Raw genomic sequence first — 23,425 nt, 5'->3', positions numbered from 1 at the left:
CTGCCTTTCAAATTCCCTTTCTGATCACTCTGTGTCATTCAAATTCCCCTTCTGATCACTCTGTGCTTTTTTTCCACTGTACGGCAATTAGGACAGGGATCAGCAGGGGGCGCTGTGCCGGCTTCTTTCGCTCTGTACTGAAGCCAGGAGAAGACACGACGCTGCCAGAGAGGAGAGGAGACACACGCTGCATGCAGCCAGCGAGGAGAAGAGACACACGCAGGATCGGGTATCGGGTGAGTATCTTATTTTAATTATTTTATAACACATTTGTCATGTAGGATGCACCAACTCCCCCCCCCCCAGTTTTGGGGAAGAAAAAGTGCGTCTTATAAGGCAAAAAATACGGTAAATCTATTTAATGTATGTGCATATGAATTATACACTTACTGTGTCTTCTCAGACAGACCAGAATGTCTGTGTTGTAATGGCTTAGCTTGTATTGTCATTACTCCATTCAGGTCACCACTTAGGTTACGACTGGTCTGCAACAACAAAAAAAAACTGTTTATTATTCTGATCATTTAAATCATCCAATATAATGTTTTTGGTGTTCAGCTAGGATGAGGCATGTTTTGGTGTGCTTGATACTTTGAAGGTTCTAACAGCCATATTGTTAAAAGGAACTTCAGGGATGTTGGACCTGATTTACAAAAAGAAATTAAAAACCCAGAAACTATGTTTACCAGTTGCTATGTTTTGAACATGGGCCCTTATGTGCAAGTTTTTAAGCATAGTATTTGTGATCATTGAATATACCTACCCAGTTGTACAATGATATTCAATAGGTCCAGTGAGGTCAGATGTTTGCTAAATATGTTTTTCATTGACATACATATCAAGTAAGGAGAGTGCCTGTGTCCAACATAAATAGGATTAAGAACTACAATCTGAATAGCAACTGGCACTGAAATCCAAGTAAGCCCATTGACACTGGCCTTAGTACATGTGAAAAGGAAAAAACACAACTGCAAAGCAGCTAACATGCTTCCTCATTCTTTGCATGCCTCATATTTAATTGTAACTTTTTAATAGTAATCTAAAGCAGGCAAAAGTCCCAGATGTGAACGGCTAATGACTTATAACCAGGAACAGCTCTTTTTTTTTTCATATATAAAAGGAGAAGCAATCTACCGATTAAGCTTCCGATGATCTACACAAAGCTGTTGATGTTACTTTTAGTTCTGCGTATTTATATGTAGGGGTAAATGTATTTTTGCTTTTACAGCAAAAATGACATGACATATAAAGATCAAATGTATCAACATCCCCATAACCTAGACATAGGCAATTATTCCTGGTGTCAAGCTCAGGGAGACAAGGCCTGTAGGGGGCGCTATGGCTTGCACAACAGTGGTCTGAGCCCTGAGAAAGGCTAAGGAGCACAATCTAAGCAGCAACCAAGTCTTCTCCAGAGCCTCTAGTGGTGAAGATGTTGCGCAGCTGGTTACTGCCAGGTTGCGGTCCTTGGGCACACCAGGATGGACAGGATGATGCACAGTAGTATATCACTAGCAGGCAGCAAGCAAGAAACGACAGGAACAAGCCAGGGGTCAAAAACCAGAGATCTAGGAAATAGACACCAGTGACACAGGGGCCACTGCAGACATAGGAAGCGACACGAGGCACAGGTGAAATGGGATCGCACAGACAGAGGAACACCGGAAAAGCACAAGGGAACAAGCAGAGAAACACCAGACTGGGTAATAAGGGGTTAACACAGAAGCTGGCAGGAAAAGCATTGATTTAGACAACAGGTGTAGAGGAAATGCTCAGCAGAGCTAAGTGGCTCGGTACTAGTAGAGACACGTTGCATGAGTGCCGTGTCTGAGCTAGCTAAATAGCCACGGGTAATTAAGGGGCAATTTCCTAATTTCAAGATTTTAAACTCAAGTAAAAGGGGGATGGTTACAATTTTTACCTGTGGCGTGAAAACATAAGTGCCAAAGGACATACTCCTTGCTTCTGATCCCCGGGATGGAGGAACGCCTGTTGTCGCTGATGTTATACGTGGAATCGGGAGCTGAATATACTTATTTACTATGTTTGGTATAGTTTCTGAGTGTTTTATTTCATCTGCAATAAAGACATAACTAGTTATTCTAAATAGTTGCAGGACATGCATTTCTGTTAGGATACATGGACAATTTAAAGCCAATGTTTTATCTGCTAATATTTTGGCTTTCTTGGATCCTCCTTTTCCCCATCAGTAATGTTACTGGGATTTGACTTAATTTAGTTTTATGTATGTTAACCTGAAGAGGGGCAAAAATTTTTGATTAGATTGCACAAATATAAAGCAAAGTTTACCTTGCCATCCACTTGGTTTTCAACGTGAAGTTAATTGTGTGCGATTTACCTGTACATACAGTAACAGGTAGTCATTCCCTAATATATATAAATAGAGGGGAGTGGTCCTGTTCCTTGTTGACCAACAGCCACTGAAAAGTACTTATGGTACTATAAGGTAACTCTTTAGGTAACTATAAGGTAAACTCTTTTAAGTATGCTTTATTTTGCCATATGCTAGGTTTGCATTGCCCAGGGTTGCAATATATTTACAATAAAAGTTAGCAGGTTGCCAATGAGCACTTACTGACCAAATGATTTAGCTGCAGACACAGTGGAAAGTTGTTCTAGTCAATTTCTCAACACCTTGATGCCCATCTTTCTGTGCTTACATCAGTTTAGTAGTTTGAAAGGCTGCCATCACTGATGTAAGAAGAAGAGAAGCCAAGTTGCTGAGAAACTGGAACAAGCTTCAGTACATTTGAAGTAAATAGTAGTTGCAGCTAAAAAGTCAGTAACGGATTGTTTAACAAATGCTGCTTATTAGAAATATGTAAATACTTGCAGCTTCACTTTAGGAAATAGCATGGGATATATCAATATTTTCAATACCGTTGCCATGTTCCCATGATTTAATAATCAGCTCTTTCAATGATTCCACAATAGTTCTCCAAACATCATCAAATGCTTCTGCAGCTACGGAGTCTTTAATGCAGTCATTAGGGGACACAGGAGGAATGCCGCGCCTGGACCTCTTCTGGTGTATGTGGGCTTTTTTCTGATCCAGACTTTCATCATCACTAAGGATTAAAGAAGATTTTATTTTATTACTAACATAAAAAAGTAACATAACGTAATATAAAAATGCATTTCAAAAATGTTTACAAAGCAGATAAATAAAAGACAAGTTGATAACAGAATTTAGGTAATAATTTTCTATAACATGGACCATGCAGCTAAACGTACACTGTGATCTTAGAACATAAATGCAGTATTGTGTATATTTAACATTTGTCATGGCATGTATTTTTGTATGGGTTTCAAAGCATGTCAACATGGCCTAGAAGCATCTTCTATGTTCTCGACTTATCAAGAATTTCTAAGCCATTGACCGCTCAAACTTTTACTTTATGAATTCTTGTTCCAGGGTAATTGCTCACAAAGTGCTGAAGTCATGGACTGCCAAGCAACTAGCATGCCAAAAAGAGTTAAGCTATGGCAACCGCTAAATCTCTCTTATAATAGGATTCATATAACTTGACAAGAAAGTCTTAAAAGGTAAGCTGTTGTTAATACCAGATATCACTTTAGAAAAAAAATAAAAAAGCATACTGGTTTTAATTTTAAACACCTGTAAATAGACTCAGGTTTCTTTGTACCAGACTTTATATATCAGCCCCAAATTTAAGAGACATTAACACCGGTCTTTTAAATGGAAAACATCTGCAGCAAGTGTACACTTGTATTTGTTATTGTAATATGTTCCTAAAAATATAAATCCAGATGATTTGCTTAGTATTCTGAATTTGAATGTTTTATATACAGAATCGTAATGCTCCATCTAGTGGTCATCTATGGATTAGAGCATTAATAAAGATGATTCCAGTTTGAGCTTTTTTTGCTGTTTTTAATTTATTGGAAATGAGATTACCTGCTTAAAAAAGCCCATACTAAGAAAACATATGGCCTGGTTTATAAAACCTGGAATGGATTTATTCAAAGCCATTTACTAGCAAATGTATTCAATCATGGGCCAGATCCATTACAGGTTTGCTGGATCACCCGGGTTTACCAATGAAAGTGTATTTTCTCCAGCCTTGGAGAGCTTTAATAAATCAGGTCCATAGAAGCTGCCATTGCTGATCTATCATGCAATAAAGTAAGGAAACTAGCAGTTTGGAATAAAGGTCAGCAAATAGCAACCTAAACAACAGTAAAAATATGTTTCTTTAGAAGCCAAACTGTAGTCACAAAATATCTCTAGCTGCAAAATAAACTAGTGAAGAAGTGTTAGATATGAGTTACATGATCCACAGGCAAAACAGTAATGGATTATAGTTGCTCCCATAGACCAATATGTACAGATAGAAATATTAACAATTTCCAAACATCACATATAATCTACGTATATTTTATTGTAGATTGACTGTAGTTCCTCTTTGAAACTTAACTGCAGCAGGGGTTCAGTTAACAAAAGTCAGGATCAGCACAATTTTTATTTCTTTCTTTTGTAAGAAAGTGGTTAAGAAATAGTCAGAAATGTTATATTATAAGAAAACATTGGCCTGTTGTGGGCCTTGTGGACTGGAGGGACAGACCTGGTACAACCAATATAAGATAATAAAACTAAAACTAAATAAAACTTAATCCTCCATAATAAATACACTTGAATTCCACTGTTGGTTATGGTACATATATATTGCAATGTATATACAAATGTCAGCTTTGAAGTTCTATTTTCATTTTGAACTGCGATGGCAATCAAACTGCTACTGATCATCTGTACACATGTTTACATTTATACTAATACCTTGGTACTAGGATAGGAGTAGTAGTGGTATAAAGCAGGATTTGGATATCTGAGAATACAGACACTTCTTTCTAAAGCTGAACTTTTCTCAGAACTTTTAGGTACCCTTAAACCTTCTTCTCCTCCTCTTGGTTAGTGTTTTTTTTTCAACCTTAACCCTGCGCTGTGTAACTCTATTTAGCTGCAGTGGTATGATTACAGGGACCACAAAGGATCTATCCTAGGAGGCCAGGAGAAGTTTTAAGATCTCTGCCAGTCTCTAAAACCAGTGACCAGTCAAAGACAAAAGACATGGACACATCTCTCTGTTTTCACAGCTCAGCATCCTATATCTTTCAGCTGTTTTAGAGGTAAAGTTTTGTTTTTGCAATATTCTTCAATAATATTTATTTCTCCACTGCCACTGCTATAAACTCAATTATTCACAGACCACAGCTCCTTTTTTGGCAACTAATTTCCCCTGCAATTAAAAAAAATAACATTACCTCACCTCACATTGAATCCAAAGAGCAGGATGAAAGTCCGACAACCAAGCATTCAATATTTGCAACATCAGAATATTATCTAATTACCTTTCATGTAAATAAGCAGACTGTTTCCAGTAATTTAATATTGTTTTGAGGAATATTCTAGAAAGCTGTGGATGATGTTTGCTGGTCATAATTCGTGAATCACAGTTTTTTGTAAAGTCAGGTCAATGACTACACTGCATTGCAATTTTAATTATTCTGTGTGTATATTTTACACTCATATGATACAATAAAATTTTCTATTTACTGTTCTCTGCTGTCATAGGCGAGGAACTCTTCAACAGTCCCATCTGCATCATAAATCTCTTCCTCCAGAAATGAGTATGTTGAAGACTCGAAATCCAAAAAACTTGCGCCGGGTATGGACTCCTCTGTTCTTTGTAAAGGAGACACTGAAGGAACAAGCCTCGACCCAGACACACACAGCCTGAAAGGAGAAAAGAAAAACAGTAAATAAAAAATAAAAATCGTTTGGTATAAAACTTTAATTTTTACCGCACTCTCCATTCAGAATTGAATGCTAATTCCCCTGGATAATAGTTGTAGCTCCAATGCATTATCCTGTACAGTGAGAGCACCACGTTCTTCTAGTGGTACTTTACACAAAAAACCTGAAACACGGATATTCCAGGACCATAAAGGCACAAAAATGTGTCTGATCAAAAGTGAACAGTGTAAGATTGTGAGTGTAAGACTCAAAAGGATTATGAATGCTATGTTCCACTATGATTGCCTAACATTATGCAATTGGGAGATGAAATAAACTTACTGCCTCAAGGATCCAATGTCTTCAACAGATGTGTGGCATCCAGTACTTGTACCTGTTGTGGGACTTGCAGTTTTACTCTGAATGTGCTGGAAGCCTTCATCTTTAGGGAAAATTAGTTGTTTCCCTAATATTCTTAAAAAAAACAAGATAATTGAAGTTAGGGCAATTACACTAAACACAAACAACCTAATAAAAGAATAACAGTTTAAAGTGCAGAAACTATGAATAGCTGTATTTTGTTTTCTTTCTCTTTTTTTCTATTATTATACTTGTTCATATGTCTATTAGATTTGATCATTTTCTATTTGTATTTTGTTTTATTTTGCATTCTTGATAGATATATTAATATCTATCTTAATATATATATATATTAAAAAGTGCAGAAATCCTACAAAACAATCACCTTTGTACAAATAAACCTTATAACCAGTTATATAGTTGTATTATTAATAATCTGCTTTCACCGATGTTGAGTTACATGTTTGTAAAGCTCCACATCTGGAATGAGTTAGACATTTTAGAGTTGGACAATTTAACAGGTGCAGTATTAATCCTGTAAATGATTATTTTGCCAATCATTTATCTAGCGCCGACATATTACGCAGCACTGTACAAAGTCCATAGTCATGTCACTAGCTGTCCCTCAGAATGGTTCACATTATAATGTCCCTACCATAGTCATATGTTATTAATACAGTCTAAGGTCAATTTTTATGGTAAGAAAATTAACCTAGCTGCATGTTTTTGGGATGTGGGAGGAAACCTATACAAACACAGGAAGTACATTCAAACAGCATGCAGATAGTGTCTTGGCCTAGAATCATACATTAGACAATTGTGTTGCAAAGACTAGCCATTGAGCCACCGTGTCTCTATATTACAAAAAAACATAACCGGTCAAAACTATAGCTAAAAAAAAAAAATAGATATATACAGTAATTGTATTACCTTAAATGGGGTGATCTCTCAGTCCAATCTTTACATTCTGGTTTCAGGTTCTTGTTCTGTGTAGTGACAGCACCCTCAAACAGCATTTCATCCACATCCCAGAACAACTGATGCACTCTCTGTGCGTTAGCTTTATCAAATTCCTGGCAAAAGAACAAGCACAATGTTTTTTGTCACATTATTTAGTTACTTGTCGCATAACTTGAAAAGCAATTTGTCAGAAAGGTAAAAAACAGATTTAGTTTCCTATATATAAAGAAAAACTTTATTTTACAATTAAAGTAGATTTAAAAGCAGTACACAACACATGGCCCTATTGCAATGTAACACCTGGTTAATACCATTTTTAGCCACATTTTGTAAAAAAATAAAATACATTTTTATATTGTATTTGTACATGTGTGGCCCATCAAGTACTGCACCAACCTCTGCGGTGGACAGAAACTATAAGCCCATGGTCAATACCTAAAGTTATGGCCCAGAGTCAAAGTATAATTGGGGTAAGAGGGAAACTGCTGTTCAGCACTGCTGGGATTCCTCTAATATTAATATACATGTGCATCATAGGAAAACAATAAGTTGCTCAGTCACTATCATGTATGAAGCTGAAGCAGCTTCTGACTGCAGACATCACTAGGGCAATGGAGGCAAGAGGGCATTGTTGGACCAGCACTGGAATTTACTGAGTACAGAAGGAACTGGCAGCAACAACGTTTTTAGCAGTGTGTTATTTTAATGTGAAGAGTTCAGATACTGATTCTAACTGGGATTGACTGGACACTAATCAACAATTAATAACCACATACCAACAATTTTTAAAACGTGAATAAGTTAACAAACAATTAAAGTGATATATTAAATAATTTGAGTCTATTCAAACATTGCAAAACATAATCTTAGTTTTCCAACACATTTCACCAATTGGTATCTTCAGGGCGTTGCTTTGAGATTGTTTGAGTTTAATGACCACTGGGTTATGATGGATATAAAAACATCTGCAGGTATTTATGCCAATAGCTGCCCCACTAAGGGGTTGGGTTACTTTAATGATGAAGCTGAAAGAGGGTCTAGATAATAATATTTGAAGGGTAATGAAGTGATAAGAAGGCTGAAAAATGTGGATACTCCACAGAGAGTGAATTGTTTAAGAAATATAACAGGAAAATACGGGTGAATTGTTAGGATATCAATTGTGGTGATTTTATTGTTGGTTGTAAAAAGATCTGAACTCTTCACATTAAATTAACAGAATCTGCTAAAAACCTGCCGTTAAAAGCCTACTTATCTCTCCTCTTTTAACGATTCATACTAATTCAGGCTTGGCAAGCAAAAAACACATTTTTGTACTCTAGGAACCCCTCTTGGAATTTTTAATTTCTCCTGATTTTTTGTTAAGTGTATACAGACTTATTTTTATTTTCTCCTGAAGGTACACTTTATGTTTAAAGAACATTGTTTCCAGCAATGCTATATGTTGTTTACTATTGGTTAATTATTTAGGAACTAAGAAGCAAAGTTTCTTTCTATAGAAGCAAAATGGAAGACTGATTGACGACCAGCAAGCAAGTATTGCTGTAGAATTGTAGACCTTTTCTAGTTGTTAGTAGCCTCTAAGTGCTTGAAGAGGTCTCACTTTGTCTTTCTTATATTCAGTTTTTTCACACCTTTCTATAAGTATCAAGTGGCTCGAGGATGGGAAAGGAATATATTTATCATTAGGCTTTCCAAAGTTTATGTCTGGGGCAATTTTTTCCAATATGTTGTATTTAATTGTTGCATTCCAGCAACCTTTAGAGACTTGCAGATCTAAATAAAAAGGGGGTATAATAGGTCTAATAGCATCTCTGGATTTCCCCAAACTCATTTGCTATTAGTTGGCAAATGTTTTCAACCTAGGACCAGATCCATATCAGGTTTCCTGGATCACCTAGGTTCTCCAATAATAGTCTATCTTCAACAGGCTTGGAGAGCTTTAAAACTTCAAGCTCATTGTGAGAAGCAGTATAACTTAGTCTAAAATGCTCTAAATACTTCAATACGTATAACAATAATAAACTTAGAATGTCAGAATAAAATACATGAAGTGGATGTTCTCTGTTTAGCAAGGTTCATCTATACAGCCTGTGTAGCATAAGAAATCTGTTATAGGTTAAATAAAAATGAATTGATACTAGTCAGTCATAGATTATTCTAGTTATGAAGACCACAGTGCAAGATAAACTGGGAAATAGTCATAATGTATTATTAGATGTTTAGACAAATCAAGATTGGGCCTTACATCATCAGTCCAGGAATAGACTGAGCTCCTCTCTGTGGACAGTCCAGTAGTGTAGCTCTGTATTCCTGACCATGAATTATTTAACTCTGTTGGGGTAGTATGTCCACTGGATGGAAGAGAGTAAATCGATTCACTGAGGAGAGAGATCTAAGCATTAGACTTTATTTACAGACATAAAAATCATGAACAATGTCAAATGAAATCAGCACAAAGAGGAATAGTGATGAACAATATGGTTTAGGGACATGTGGTGGGTTTTAAAGTCAGCACTGTACAAATGGCAGTATGTCAACTTAATGTAATATTTGTAGGAAACCAAAAGTGGAAAAACACAAAAAATAAAAAAAACATGAACATTGAAAGATTTTTTTTCAAAGTCCCATGAAGGATGATTACAACCAGGGAATATCATCCAATGGTGACACTTATTTGGGTGATGAAGCGAATGTTTCCTTCTCTAAGGGAGATTTACTCTCACTTCCTGGTATATCCATGAAACCACTCTAAAGCAGAGGATCCAAGTTGAGGCGTATTTGAGAGACATTTCTACATATATTTAATCCCCTATTAATTTTCTTGGACTTTTTGCTTGGTTTGAAGTTAATCAGTCATTTTGCAGTACATACAATTATTTATTTTTTTACTATAATGTTGTTTGTTAGCATTCAGCATTCACAAATGTGCATACAGTACCATGTATAGTTATGAATGGCTTCTTGAACAGGGTGTGTGAAATGTACTGGCAGAGGATCCACCCGATGGTCTGTTCTTCTTTGAGACAATCCTTTTCTAAAAGACAACAGAATCATGTATCAGTACAATGTAGTAATAACTTATTAGTGTAAAAAATATCCTGACCACGATACATTACATTTAAATTCTGAACACAAATACTTTAAGTATAATCCTTAAAACCACTTTGTGTGCACAAATGTCTTGCAAACCCAGATATTGTCTTTATAAAGTAGTTGTGACACAATAATGCACAAAGACTGAGCAGAGAACAGGTCGAGTGTTGGACCCAGCAAGGCCACATTCTACAAGCTGCCTGCAAAATACTACAAGGCAGCAAATCAAAGACCAGTAACCATGCACAGAGATGGGATGAACACATTTATTAAAGGAAACTAGTGTACAGAGGAAAAATAAAAAAATAAAGAGTTGTTTCATGATATATAAATCAACAAAGAATGACCAACCCCCTAAATAACACATGGCCACATCCCTAATTTAATTAACAATGGGGTTTTGAGGGGTTAGCTCAATGAATGGGACTTTATAGGCAAATCATATTCAATTTCCACATGTGTATCCAAAAAAAACATATATTTATTAAATAACATTAAGAACATAACATTTAAAACTCATTAAAATGTGCAACAAACATAATCACATATTCCTGTCTGGGTTACCCAATCCTAGGGGCATACCCTGATGATTTTCGACGCGTTTCACTGAATCAATCGGCTTCTTCAGGAAAGAGAGACAGAAATATCTGATTCCTGTGGCACATAAAGCCCCACCTCAGTAGGGGAGTGCAGGCAAGGACCGCAATGATATGGACCAAGAGTCAAAATCCGTTATATTCTTATATTCGTTATATTCTCTCTTTATTTACATTTCTTCATAGTAGAAGCTTAGTAGAAGCTTAGTAAGCACCATTATCCAAATTATCAATCAATTTTTTGCTTTTAATCCCACCATATATTGCCTTTGTAGTGAGCTATGATCTACAAAAAACGTTTCTCCTAACATGTTATTTGTCCTTTACACTGTGTGTAAAATATTTGTAGTGCAGTGTACACCCCCGAGTCAATGCCTAGAATAGAGCTGGGTGTCGGGAAGATGCTGCTCCACTACAGTGAGAATGTTATATCATCAGTGGACACCTTTATGGTCAAAGACACCAGGCTGGAAAAGAGAATGGAAATAATGGTGGTATAGGATGGAGCATCAGCAAACATGAGCTGTCAGTACTGAAGGTCAGCAAACCCAATAACTGGTCTGGCATAATGTACAATCCTTAGTCACACTTAGTCACACAAAAAGAGGTTTCCAAAAATATTTATTTTGCTTTACCGTTACATTTACTGTAAATTAACATAAAACTCAGTAAAGAAATCCCTACTGGGGGGCACAGGATACATCTGTGAACACCCATACTGCAGCCAACTAGAAGACCATGATTAGAAAGGCAGAATACAAGGTTCAGGTGTGAAGCAGTGCAGTTGGTGCTTATCAACCTCATAGTAATCAACAAGTAGTAGTCTACATGTCTAAATGCCTACCATTTAGTTCTAAAAGTTTCTCAAACTGCCCTAAAACTTTCTAAATATTTTTTCATTCCGTTTTTTTCTACATCATCAACATCGTCCGACCATTCATGTTGGTTTATTTTGCATTGAAATACACAGCAGGTCTAGTACAACTATAATCGCGTCTGTTCATTCTAGGAAACACTACTTTTTAGCACATAAATTGCAGATCTGACTGCTGTAGCTCAATCATTAACAAAAAGCTTATCGATTTAGACCATTTCAATTATTAACTGCTCACACATGTGTCCTTGAAAATCCTACCAAAAAGAGCCCTTGCCAAGCTAACAATAAATCAGGGAGAAGAAATCAGAACTCCCCAGCTTTGTTTTTCTGCCACTCAATATTTCTATGTACAAAATAAATGTGATTGCTACACATAGGTATGGTATTGGCTTTCCAAGTAGAACAATTGTATATACAACATTTCTGATTAATAATATAAATTTGTCCACATTACCTATGATTTACATCTAAAATTTGACTGCTAGGCACTTCCAGTTCCTAAGGTTTCATGAATGTGGACATAGTAGGGCATATCTCTTCCAAGGCAAAGGGATATTCCTATTAGACACCTGTCACTAGAACAGTCTTACTCTTTGAAAAACTTTCTGCAACACAGGCAAGAAATCCAGTAGATGGAACTGTGTCCTCATGTAAAGTGTTAAAAACATCTTGTCTGTGACAGCTCTGATCTGTGGTGTCTTAGGTGTCTTAGTATAAACCCAGATTCTTTTTCCAATGGCATTTTTGGTCAAAAAAGAAAAATCAAGGTTTATATTAGTGTATATAGGCAACTTTGACTGTAACTATGAGCTTACTTATTTGCTCCCTTAGGGACTTCTAAATTTACTACTGAAAGTTTATAGTTATATTATTATGGTAAGTGCAAAAATGACAAAATCTATCAGCAGAGCCAGATAGAAGCTTTCCCGCAATTAAAACTTTTCCCAGGTCCAAGTTACAGCTTGTTTGGCAAACACTGATGATTCCATACATACCTGACTCTGTACGATGTGTATTTGGTACACTGATATGGATTAAATGTCTACATCTATACACCTTCCATTTCATATTGTTCAGAAGTATCTAATGTTATGAGCTAGTTCCCATGGAAAGGGTTACTTACAGTAAGAAAGAGGCGTTTTGTGTTATGGCTGAACATCAGACTCCCTGAAAGTGTCAATAATAGATGAAGGCTATATTAGGCATTTAATTAAGAAAGAACGAACAATCTCAAAGCCATCAAAGGTTACAACCGAAAGGCCCTAAATTATCCAGATGTTCATGTTTGAATAGTACGATAAAAAGTCGTATTAAATAACACCTTGAGGATGAAACGCAATATTCCATTGTGATGTAAAATTCATGAAGACAATGTTAGTTGGTATAATCATTTAATCTGCTTTTAGTGCCACACCTTCCAGAGAGCTCTTTAATCCGGAGTTAGATATCCTGCATTTGGAAAAGTCTAGTTACATTACAGTTAGATATATAATCAATGTGTTACTCAAGTACTCAGTTCGATTTAAAGAAATCATATCTCACATTTTGGTGGCAGTGGGTTTAATTATCAATTTCCTTTTATTATCTTTTAGGAAGATACCTCTCACTTTTTTCTGGTGACAATTAGAGTTTTTATTGCTTCTGTATGCCAGTTAGTGAGAATTCCCTTTGGTTCATCTCCTAGTACAAGTTGTCACTGGTAAAGGAAGTGAGACAACTTCTTCCAATAGAGACAGAGACAATAATGCTAAGCAGTGATTTTCAATGTCATGTCTATTGTAGTAATATTCTACATGAAATATAACAAAGATTGAATTAATAAATATTTATTGTCTTGTGAATTGAGTTCCATCCTGCAACCCAAAAGAATTAAAACCAAAACGTCAGAAAAGCCAGACAAATACAAGTAACCAAAATACAAACACACAACCAGTAAGAATATGAGGCAGCATGATATGTGTGCTCACTGCAGGAGGGACTTAGAGGGTTTCATGGTTAACTAGAACTTAATTCCAAACATTTTTGAAATTATAAATAATAAGCTTTATATCCAGGGGGATTTTAAACCCCAGCTAGTTTTAGTCAGAAGCATCTCTTGGCACTTCTTCCGGCTATAGCTGTTCACTTTCATGTTACATAGCCTGCACAGCTACACTTCATATGATGTTTATTATGTCTTGATCAAAGTGATTATCTTATCAACAGTTATTCATTGCTGTGTAAATTGCAACTAAACAAGTTTTCCTTTTAGATAGTTTCAGACAAAACAAGTATATTTATAAACAGTTTGCATAGTGATTTGTTCAGTGTTTAATTGTTCTGTACAAACTGTGAAGGGCAAATTAGCAGTCAACTACATATATGCCAATGTATAAGGATATGATGTAGACATGGGCAGTTGATTAGTTGGTGTCATTCTTAATTCTTCCACTAGGAGATGCTGTGCTATTTTTCATTTAAAATGAAATATAATTTTGTTAATTGTGACTGAAGACAGCACCTAGTGGACGAATTTATAATGACACCAGCTGTTCAACCAAAATATCTGAAAATTCTCACATCTATATAACACCTTATAAGTGGAACTAAAATAGTTTATAAATATGCCCCAAAGAGTTAGGTCTCCCTTTATGTTTATGTAACTGACACTCTTACTCATAGCACAGTAATCATGAATTCATTTTTGGGTACAAGAACTGCAGACTTCACAGTGTATACAATATGTAGTGTTAAACTCGTTTTACCCATGCTCCTTTAAAGCAACCCCAATCTTCAGTGAAATTCAGCAACGCAAATTTTGGAGGACGCTGTATGTCTTTTATGTGACAAGGTGTCCCTTTCTACCAACTTGTAAAGTTGGGAGGTGTGCAGAAGTGTAAATAACTGCATTGTGAAAATGCAAATACCAGCTGCTCCTATTCAGCTGTGTGGGAGTATTTGGGAAACGCATTGTGCAAGCGTTTGCATGTGGTTGTGTTTGCGGTTGGGTTGTGGCCCAGTTCCTGAAAGCGGCATGTTGCTTCTGGCCATGCTGTTGCATTTCTTCCTCAGGAGAATAAACTAAACTGCTACTGCAAAAACAACTGCAATGTATGAGAACACTTTGACCTGCGGTGCAGTTTGCTATGTGCCTGGTAGCAGCCAGCCATGGGGGTTTCACTCACAAGTCTGAACGGAGCATTAATGTCTGTAGAAGAAAGAATATAAGCACTATACCTGCCCTTAGGGGGCTTCTGAAAAGCAACTAATCACATTGACTTAGGCATATGGCATTTTTATAGTTTTGAAGCAAAGAAAAGTCATGCACATTAACATGCCTTTTTAGTGCACGGCATTGTACTCTTGGGAGAAATGCATTTTTTAAATGCTTTGTAGTGGATTTTTCTATCTCCATTTCTTTTACATTACTTTCAGACTCTTTGACATGCGGTGCAATGCATTTTAGTAAGCTGCACTAATACAAAGCTTTGGTGTGAATTAACAAACAAAAGTATTTGCCGTAACTTCTTCTTGTACCTCCACTGATCAGCACAGCTCAAGTATTGATGAAATCCTTGGTATGGCTGCTTTTATATTTCCAAGGAGAAGCATAGAGATAGCCACAGGGGGAAATGCTTGTTTGCCAGTCCAAAGGAGGTGAGGAGTACAGAGGGTACAAGAATCATGAGGGGTGCATGGAGATTGGGGAGTGCAACTCACAGGAACACTGAATAACTTGTGTATATATATATATTTATATATAAATATATATATATATAGGTCATGTCCAGACAGGATCCTTTTAGGGGTTTCTAAAGTCCTGGACACAGGAAAAAGTGCACATGGATAAAAGAAATGACATTCACATTGCCCAATATGCCATGCTCACTGCCCGCACTATGATTGCACTTAACCCAATGACCATAAAGTGCTCAGGTTTAAAATGTTGGGCTTGAAAGGTCTCTTTCGTCAAAATCCAGCACAGATGGCAGTAATTTCTATATGTACCAGCTTCACTGTCCACACTATGCAGGCACTACTCTTTATAAACCATGCCCACACTATGGGTGCAGTAATCTTTATGCCATGGTTGGGCAATGGGTGCACCAATCTTTAAATGTCATGCCCACACTATGACTGCAGAACCCAGCAGAATGTAGTAAACCCAATATGCCTTGACCACTGCCCACTCTATGCATGCACTTAAACCGTATTAAACCATGCCCATACTATGGGGCACTAATTCTGTATGACTTGCTCATGTTTGGGATGCACTCACTCAGTAATGACAAGTTTAGTATTCATGTTCAGAATGTGATGTTGTAAGAAGCTCCTACAGCCCAGGACATAGGGTAGTCCTGAGCTCCTACAGCCTAGCGGGCATGACATATAAAGATTAATACACAGATGGCATGGGCAATAACCCCAGCATATAGATGTTACTACCCCATGTCTTGAGTTCATGCAGCCCAGGACATAGGGTATCTATATGCCATGGCTATTGTCCATGCCATCTGTATAATCTTTATGTCATGCCCTCTCTATAGGATCACTTATTTAACAAGCACAAGCTCAGTGCCCAGGCACAAGATGTGCTGCTACAATCTCTGATCCCAGAGCCAGCACAGAGCGTAGTAATATAAATATGCCATAGCTCCTGCCCACCCCATGTATGCACCAATCTTTGTATGCCCAGGCTCAGGATCTGCTCCTGAAAACAGTGTTCTCAGAGACAATCATTTCCACATGGAAAAACCACTGCCCACAATATGCATGTTGTGATCCTTGTATGCAGTGCCTGTGCCATGCCTGCAGTCCTGATCCCTGTATGCCATGGCATCAGCCCATACCAAGCCTTCCATGCATTATTCTCTGTATGCCATGCCTGCAGTCCGGATCCCTGTATGCCATGGCATCTGCCCATACCAAGCCTTCCATGCAGTGACCTGTGTGTGGCATGCCTGCACTCTGTGCCATAGCTGATGCCCGCTCTATGCCCGCACTCACCCGATGACCACAAGCTCGGTGTGGGGGCTGGGGTTGTGGCGGTGCTGGTGAGTCCCGGGCTTCAGTCTGCCGGTGGATGAGGTTCGGATTGCGGCTTTTTGCATCGGAACAGCCAGGTTCGGGCAGAGCAGGAAGAATTATTCATTTCCTTCCAGGAACAATAATCTCGCCCGGCAGTCTGGTACAGGCGGTACAGGAGGGACCGGTGACAGCGCCGGACTCCCGGGACCGCCCATACCCGGGCGGCGATCAGTGATTGGAGGAGGGCGGGGCTTAGGAGCTCCCGGTTGTGATAACAGAGCTGTGCCCGGTTCGTCCATTCATCTGTACCAAGCACATCACTCACATATCAGAAGATTTGCTGCCATTCTTTAAGAGAAGGAGGGAAATCTATGAATTGAAAGCCTTGCAAATCACAAAAAAGGTTTTTATAGATATAACAATATTTCCCCTTTTCGCATGGTGGTCGCAATGACAGATTTGTACATGCGCAGTGCACATGAGCAGGCAGCAAAGGATGCGCAGGGTTGTGTTAACCCTGGCACGTGCGCATAACATACCCCTGGCATGATCATGTATAGCCTATGAACTCTCACCTGGTGGAGCTGGATCTTCTACCTTTGTGCCCCAATTTACCCCCTGTTCTGGATCTTGGGACAGGTACAAGTCCTCATCATAATACCTAACAGCACTCCTCTATTTCTTGTCATTCCTTACTGCATAACAAGCATTGGTCCCAAATTCCAAAACCTATTTACCTGGTGCAGCATGATGGTCCCTATCTGCATGGAGTTTGCAGGTTCTCTCTGTGTTTGCCTGGGTTTCCCCCCACATTCCAAAAACATGCAGTTTTGTTAACTGGCTTCCCCCACATTGATCTTTAGACTGTATTAATGACATATAACTATGGTAGGGACATTAGATTGTGAGCTCCTATGAGACACAGCCTACAGAGCTCACTCCTAACACATTACACACCATAGACATTTTTTAGCAATCCATATACCTTTACTTAAAACGATTGTTTTATTTTATTGTAGCCTATCCTAGCCTCTGCAATCACCGGACATTGTAGCCAATCACAATCCGTGCCATGACTGCAAATTAGGCACAGCCTCGGCTATAATTGGTTATGGTAGCTCATCCTTGTTTCGGCCATTTGTAGCTAATCCCAGCCTATGCCATGACTGCCTAATGTAGTCACATTCAACCCCTGCCATGACTGGTCAGTGTGGATTATCTCCACCTATACCATCACTAGCCATTGTATCTAATCCTAATCTCTACTATAAATGGCCCTTGTAGCTAATCCCAGCCCTACCATGAATGGTAATTATAGCTAATCCTAACTTCTGACATCACTGATCATTGTAGATATTTCCAGGCTTCACTATGGCAGACGTATCTCTATGCTGGAACATTGGTGATGAGGGAGGCACCCTGCTGACACTCTTCATTATCTTTGCAAGAAATAGTAGGATGAGCTATTTTTGTCTACTGCAGATTAGTATGTGAGCTGATAAGTTATTTAACTGCTTGGGGTTTCCCTAGCAATGTTAGCCTACACATTTACTTTATTATAGCCTTACTTTGTTGTATTGCTGTTTAACATTTCTTTATAGGTTTTGTGTTGAATAGGGCTTTGAATCTCTTTTTTGATTTTAGCTCATTTGAAATCTATATTTAACATTATAGTATTAGCAATAACGCAACATTACAATATCAACAGTACCCCCACCCCATTCTTCAGGATTTACAGTATGAGCATTAGCATCCACATTACAGTATCAATACCATCCCATACATTACAGTATGAGAAATACCACCACCATTTCTTTATCCCGGCTGTCATTACAGCCTCACCAATACCTCTACATTACAGCATCAGCACTACACTTTCTATTATTGGTACTCGTTATTAGCACACTGCCGGTCCAATCCCGGCAGATTGATTGATTCGGCCTTTTCTCTGGTTTTGCTAGGATACCTGTTCTAGATAAGTGATTTAGAAAGTACTAAAGCCAGACACAAGCCAGGTATAAGTTCATTTAATTCAGCCATCTTGCTCCACATAGAAACCCCAGCCTACTATCAGAGTTTTTACACTAAGCACGTAATTCACAGTAAATGACAGTAACAGTCAGAAAACAGTAAAACATACAAAAAAATGCACTTTAGGAGCATTTTTATGTTGCCATAGCATGAATTCTGTAGAGTACATGTGAGTACATCAGTGTGTAATGACTCATTAAAAAACATTATTTCCGGCCAGTCTTGACCCATTAGGGCATCATTTGTTTCCCATGATGTCCAATTAGTTTATCTAGTAATATTATGGTGCCATAGCTGAGTTTTCTAACTCCTTCTGGACCACAGCCAGTCCCATAGTTCAGATCTCACCATGTGCTGATGTATTAGAATCATGTTTATAGATTCATTTTATTTTTATTAATAACAACTGCACGTGTTGTGTGTTTCACTTTATTAAATAAAGTAATTCTATAGAGATGTGATCATCTAAATTTACATAATCAGATTTTGCATATTTCCTGAAAATCTAACCTTCAGTTCCGTTGGTGATAATACACTGGAGACAAATGTGTACAGGATGTACTAATTGGTACAATATTCTGTAGCATTCCCATGAGAAACAGCACAGATGTTCACAAAACAAACATAAAACAGCATTACAATAATATTACTTTAATTTCTCAGCCAACAAAACAAAACAAAGATATTTTACCATTTTGAGTTTTTGGCCATACAGTGTATTGTATATAATATTTCACCTTTCAGGGCATAGTAACAAGTAGCAAAGAACAAGCCCACATCCATTGACACTCATGTTTATTACATTCCCCCAAAGTTCTGCTGATCCATCAGATCTATTGGAAAATGGATATAATGGAGCATGTGGCCTTCTTCTCCTCCTCCTAGGAAGATCTGAATGACCAGTGACCAACCTCTAACACTATCAGAAGGCAGTCATTAGTGGGTCCCACTTTTACAATTCAACAATCAATATAAATTATTAGTAACTATATAGAAAATATTTGGATTATCCTCAGGATTTATTTGCACCACATTTTGTACATTGTGTGCATAATGCATGCACATTGGTCTGCTGTGTTGCAATGCGTTAACACCCATGGCACTGCTTTCTATGTTTTTCAAACTTTCAATGTTACTATTATGTGCTGTTGCATGTTACCATGTATTACAGCGTGTTAGAACATGCTACACTAAACTTCAGCGGTTACTATTGTGTGTGAACTTAAGCAAAGTGCCGTGTTCTTGTGTTGGGATTTTGTTGGCCAATTCAGTCCAATGCAGCCTAACACTGCTTGTTTGAAGGATAGATCAAAAGGTAAAAGATCATGTCCCAGATAAACCAAAGATTACATTTAGGAGTCAACAAGAATCAGCATGATTGTTCCAACATTAGGTGCATTACAGTCAAGACCTAACTACGTTTTTAAACCTAAAAGTCACCTTTGTGCAAAATTAAAAAAATGTTTAGCATACACATATATCAGAAATTGTTAGTGTTTTCAGGAATTCAGTTTTATGTATACATAACATGTAGGTTTATTAAATGCTGGATTCATGGTCCTACATGCCCATGTGGTCTCTCCTACACAGGTACTACCTAAGAATGTAGGTGAGTATAGAAGGAATGGAAAATTAGATCATAATATATATAGGTCTTTTGCTACAGTTTATGGTAGGTAAGTGGACCTCATATTTTTGGAATAGAAGCCATACTCCAAATGCTGACAGTAAGTAAAAGATACGGGGAAGTGTGATCCTGGAGTCATGCTGCATTTTTGCATCTACTATTGTACCAGGAGGACTGGACAGAATTATATTTACTCATAATTGAGGATTCCTAAAATCCTCCAAAAAATTCTGTATTAAAATGTCTTTCTGCTCTCCCCTTCTCATTTAAATTGGTAAACATGCATGCTCAGACATGCTTATGAAACCATATTTGAGAATATGTCTATTGCTATCAGAAGGGCATGTCTGGAACATATGGGCACCCGTGGGAATAATCATTGAATCTCTGTAGTATTCCTTTTCAGAGCTGTTCTGATAATATCCCTATAGGCAAAGTACTAATCGGATGCTATGATGCACTGAATTATTATCAGCTGCAGAATTGGGTTATAATGATATCTGAACTGTCTCTAGAAAATGAAATATTGCATATACAAGTTTTTTTTTTGTTTTGTTTTTTTCAGTGGACAAAAAACAAGAGCAACAAAAATCTGCAGTTTTGTACTAGAAAAGGAGATTACACCCAGGTTACACAAATCGCTGGGAAATGTCTACAAATACACAGAAATGTGTTACAATGGCTTTTCTGTTACTGCAAATACACAGATAAGTAACAGCCACACACCTTAGCACAAGCGGTCTGACACAGGCTTGTATTTCAGTGGTAATGATGTGCTGTGTAAACCAGCTCATTTACTGACTGCTGAGTGCATTGGGTCAAACTTCTGCCTTTTGGAGTGCTCAGTCAAATTTATTCATACCGTGCAATTGCTGTGAGGGTAAGACTTTAAAAGTAAAAGCTATAAGTACTGTGGGTCCAATTAACTATCTGTCTTGGCAACCGTTGGCTTTAAAATGTGACTATTCTCCACCTTAGACTGTAAATCACAGTGACCAGGTATACACCCTATATTTACTCAAATTAAAGGGCTTTACTCGAAGTGAGATAAATATGTCACTCCTAACTCTAAATTGCTTTCAAGTACATACAGCTTGATTGCTAAGATCACTGGTCTAGTGATTAGATGATTATGGTGGTTTACAGGTGTACCTAGGGGTTGGCCAGGGTCACAGACCTCAGGAGTGGGAAGTTGTGCTACAACAAGCAGACTGCCAGGCTGGGTTGCTTCTGAGTTTCTCCTGTATTTCTGGTGGGTTCAGCAAGTCCACACCTCCCTTTATTCTTAATATGTGCAGCCAGGTACATCATTCCCATTTCAATGACAATGTAGCAATATTTTAACTCCATGTTTACCATCCCAAAGTGACCATTGCAGGTGTAATTTCTCATAGTCTCACATAGAATACCAGAGCCAGAACACCTGTGCTGTTGTAGGGAACCCATGTACCAGGAGTGAATTAGGCAACCCAGAAAGGAACAACATGGCAGCCTCCACTGTGCACTTACCAATTATGAAAATTGCTGACCTGTACCATACTAAAATTCCTGCGAGAGGTCTTGGAACCATCATGACAACAGGGGCAACACATGCTGGACATGAACCTGGCTACATATACTCGGCTCTGGAATTCATGTACCTGGCTGCACATATTAGGCATTAGGAAGAATGTGCATGACTGCAACTATTGGGAAATGGGAATTATGTACCTGGCTTCACATACTGGATATTGAAATTGATGTCTACGTTGGCACACATTGAACATTTGGCTTGATTGACCAGGCTATACATGCTAGGACTTTGGCATTGATTTACCTGACTGCACTTGCTGACAATTAGTAATAATTTACCTGGCTGCAAATGCAGGAAATTTAGGAATGATGTACCACACAGCATCTGTTGGACATTAAGAATCATGTATCTGGATACAAATCATTCTTAAGCAGGGGGCTCTGATATAGATACCTACAAAGAGTTCCTAGTTATGAATCAGGGGAGGTTACTACATATACCTAAAAGCAATTAACAATTTATGCATACTTTTCCTGTTCGCCAGCATATAACACCCACACTCTTATGGAGTCTTTCCCAGGCCTAGATATGATCCAGGGTCTGGTGCGACAATTGCATCAGTGGGCATTGTGAGCCCATTCTCACTAAGGTTAAGAAGGCCCTGGGTTTTCCCCAAGGGAAGTGAACAAAAAAATCATGCTTGACTGACTCCATATAACTATTAAATAGAAAAGTCTACACTGAGACCACTAATGCTCCTTTATAAAATGTGTTGGGTAGTAGTAAAAAGTAATAATAAAAAAATAAAAAAAAGTTACAAACATGTTTTGTGGGTTGAACTGTCATAGCAGACCCACTTCTGCCAAATAACATGGACAAGAAAAGCTTGACAGCCATGCAAATAGACTCTGAATTTTGCCTAGTGTGAAAACTTGTATTTTTTTAACTTAAACAAGAAAACAAAACAATGCTGTTTTTGGGGATGACAAGTTTCTCTCTTCATACACAGAAAATCAATAGTTCATGTAGGTGTAATTCCCCATATGAACACAGGTTGGCAGTACTGCACAGTGTATACACAGATGCCTCTCCAACCCCTATGTTTCATTGAGTTTTATGCTATAAGGATATCATGAATGAATTACAATTTTTCTACATTTTATGTCAAGTGCTAAATTAAAAATCTCATTCTATTTCTTAATTTACAATTGTGAAGGCCTCACATGATATATGTAGTAATACATGAGGCTGGTTTTGGTTACTCTAATACAAATACTTATGCTGAAGTTAAAGATTAAATAAAGACAAAACATTTTGTTAGATTTAGGTCAAATCACTGCCAGGAGTTTGTTGCTTTTATTTTAGGGTAATATACTCTCTGTTATTGCTGGATCACAAATCTAAAGCCGCATACACACGTGCAATTCTTGTAGTTGGAAAGGATCTTTCACAATCCTTTCCAACGATAAGAACCGCACGATGCATGAACGAGTGCTGTACATAGAGCACCATTCTGCTCTATGCAGAGGGGAGGGATAGAGCAACGAAGCAGCACCCTGCTGTGCGCTCTCCCCCTTTCCTT

At 37.8% G+C, this 23,425-nt stretch overlaps 1 protein-coding gene across 2 annotated transcripts in view; it reads right to left on the bottom strand.

Moving 5' to 3' along the window:
* The window catches only part of FAM149A (family with sequence similarity 149 member A), a 46,403-nt gene that overhangs the window by 9,281 nt on the left and 13,697 nt on the right, over positions 1-23,425 (bottom strand). Inside the window, exons 1-9 of one of the 2 annotated variants that reach the window (XM_072406152.1) lie at positions 16,652-16,874; positions 10,038-10,133; positions 9,345-9,477; positions 7,067-7,209; positions 6,119-6,250; positions 5,597-5,776; positions 2,902-3,089; positions 1,922-2,076; positions 391-485 (exon numbers count right to left, since the gene is read on the bottom strand). In XM_072406152.1, the coding sequence (XP_072262253.1) occupies positions 391-485; positions 1,922-2,076; positions 2,902-3,089; positions 5,597-5,776; positions 6,119-6,250; positions 7,067-7,209; positions 9,345-9,477; positions 10,038-10,133; positions 16,652-16,755 (1,226 nt within the window). In that variant the 5' untranslated portion in view covers positions 16,756-16,874. Of the gene's footprint in view, positions 1-390; positions 486-1,921; positions 2,077-2,901; positions 3,090-5,596; positions 5,777-6,118; positions 6,251-7,066; positions 7,210-9,344; positions 9,478-10,037; positions 10,134-16,651; positions 16,875-23,425 lie in introns of those variants that run through there. The other variant, XM_072406151.1, reaches the window with a different exon arrangement.

The sequence above is a fragment of the Pyxicephalus adspersus genome, chromosome 3 (genome assembly GCF_032062135.1).
Source record: "Pyxicephalus adspersus chromosome 3, UCB_Pads_2.0, whole genome shotgun sequence".
Lineage (NCBI taxonomy): Eukaryota > Metazoa > Chordata > Amphibia > Anura > Pyxicephalidae > Pyxicephalus > Pyxicephalus adspersus.
The sequence above is the reverse complement of the archived record's forward strand: the minus strand, read 5'-3'. Positions and strand labels throughout refer to the sequence as shown.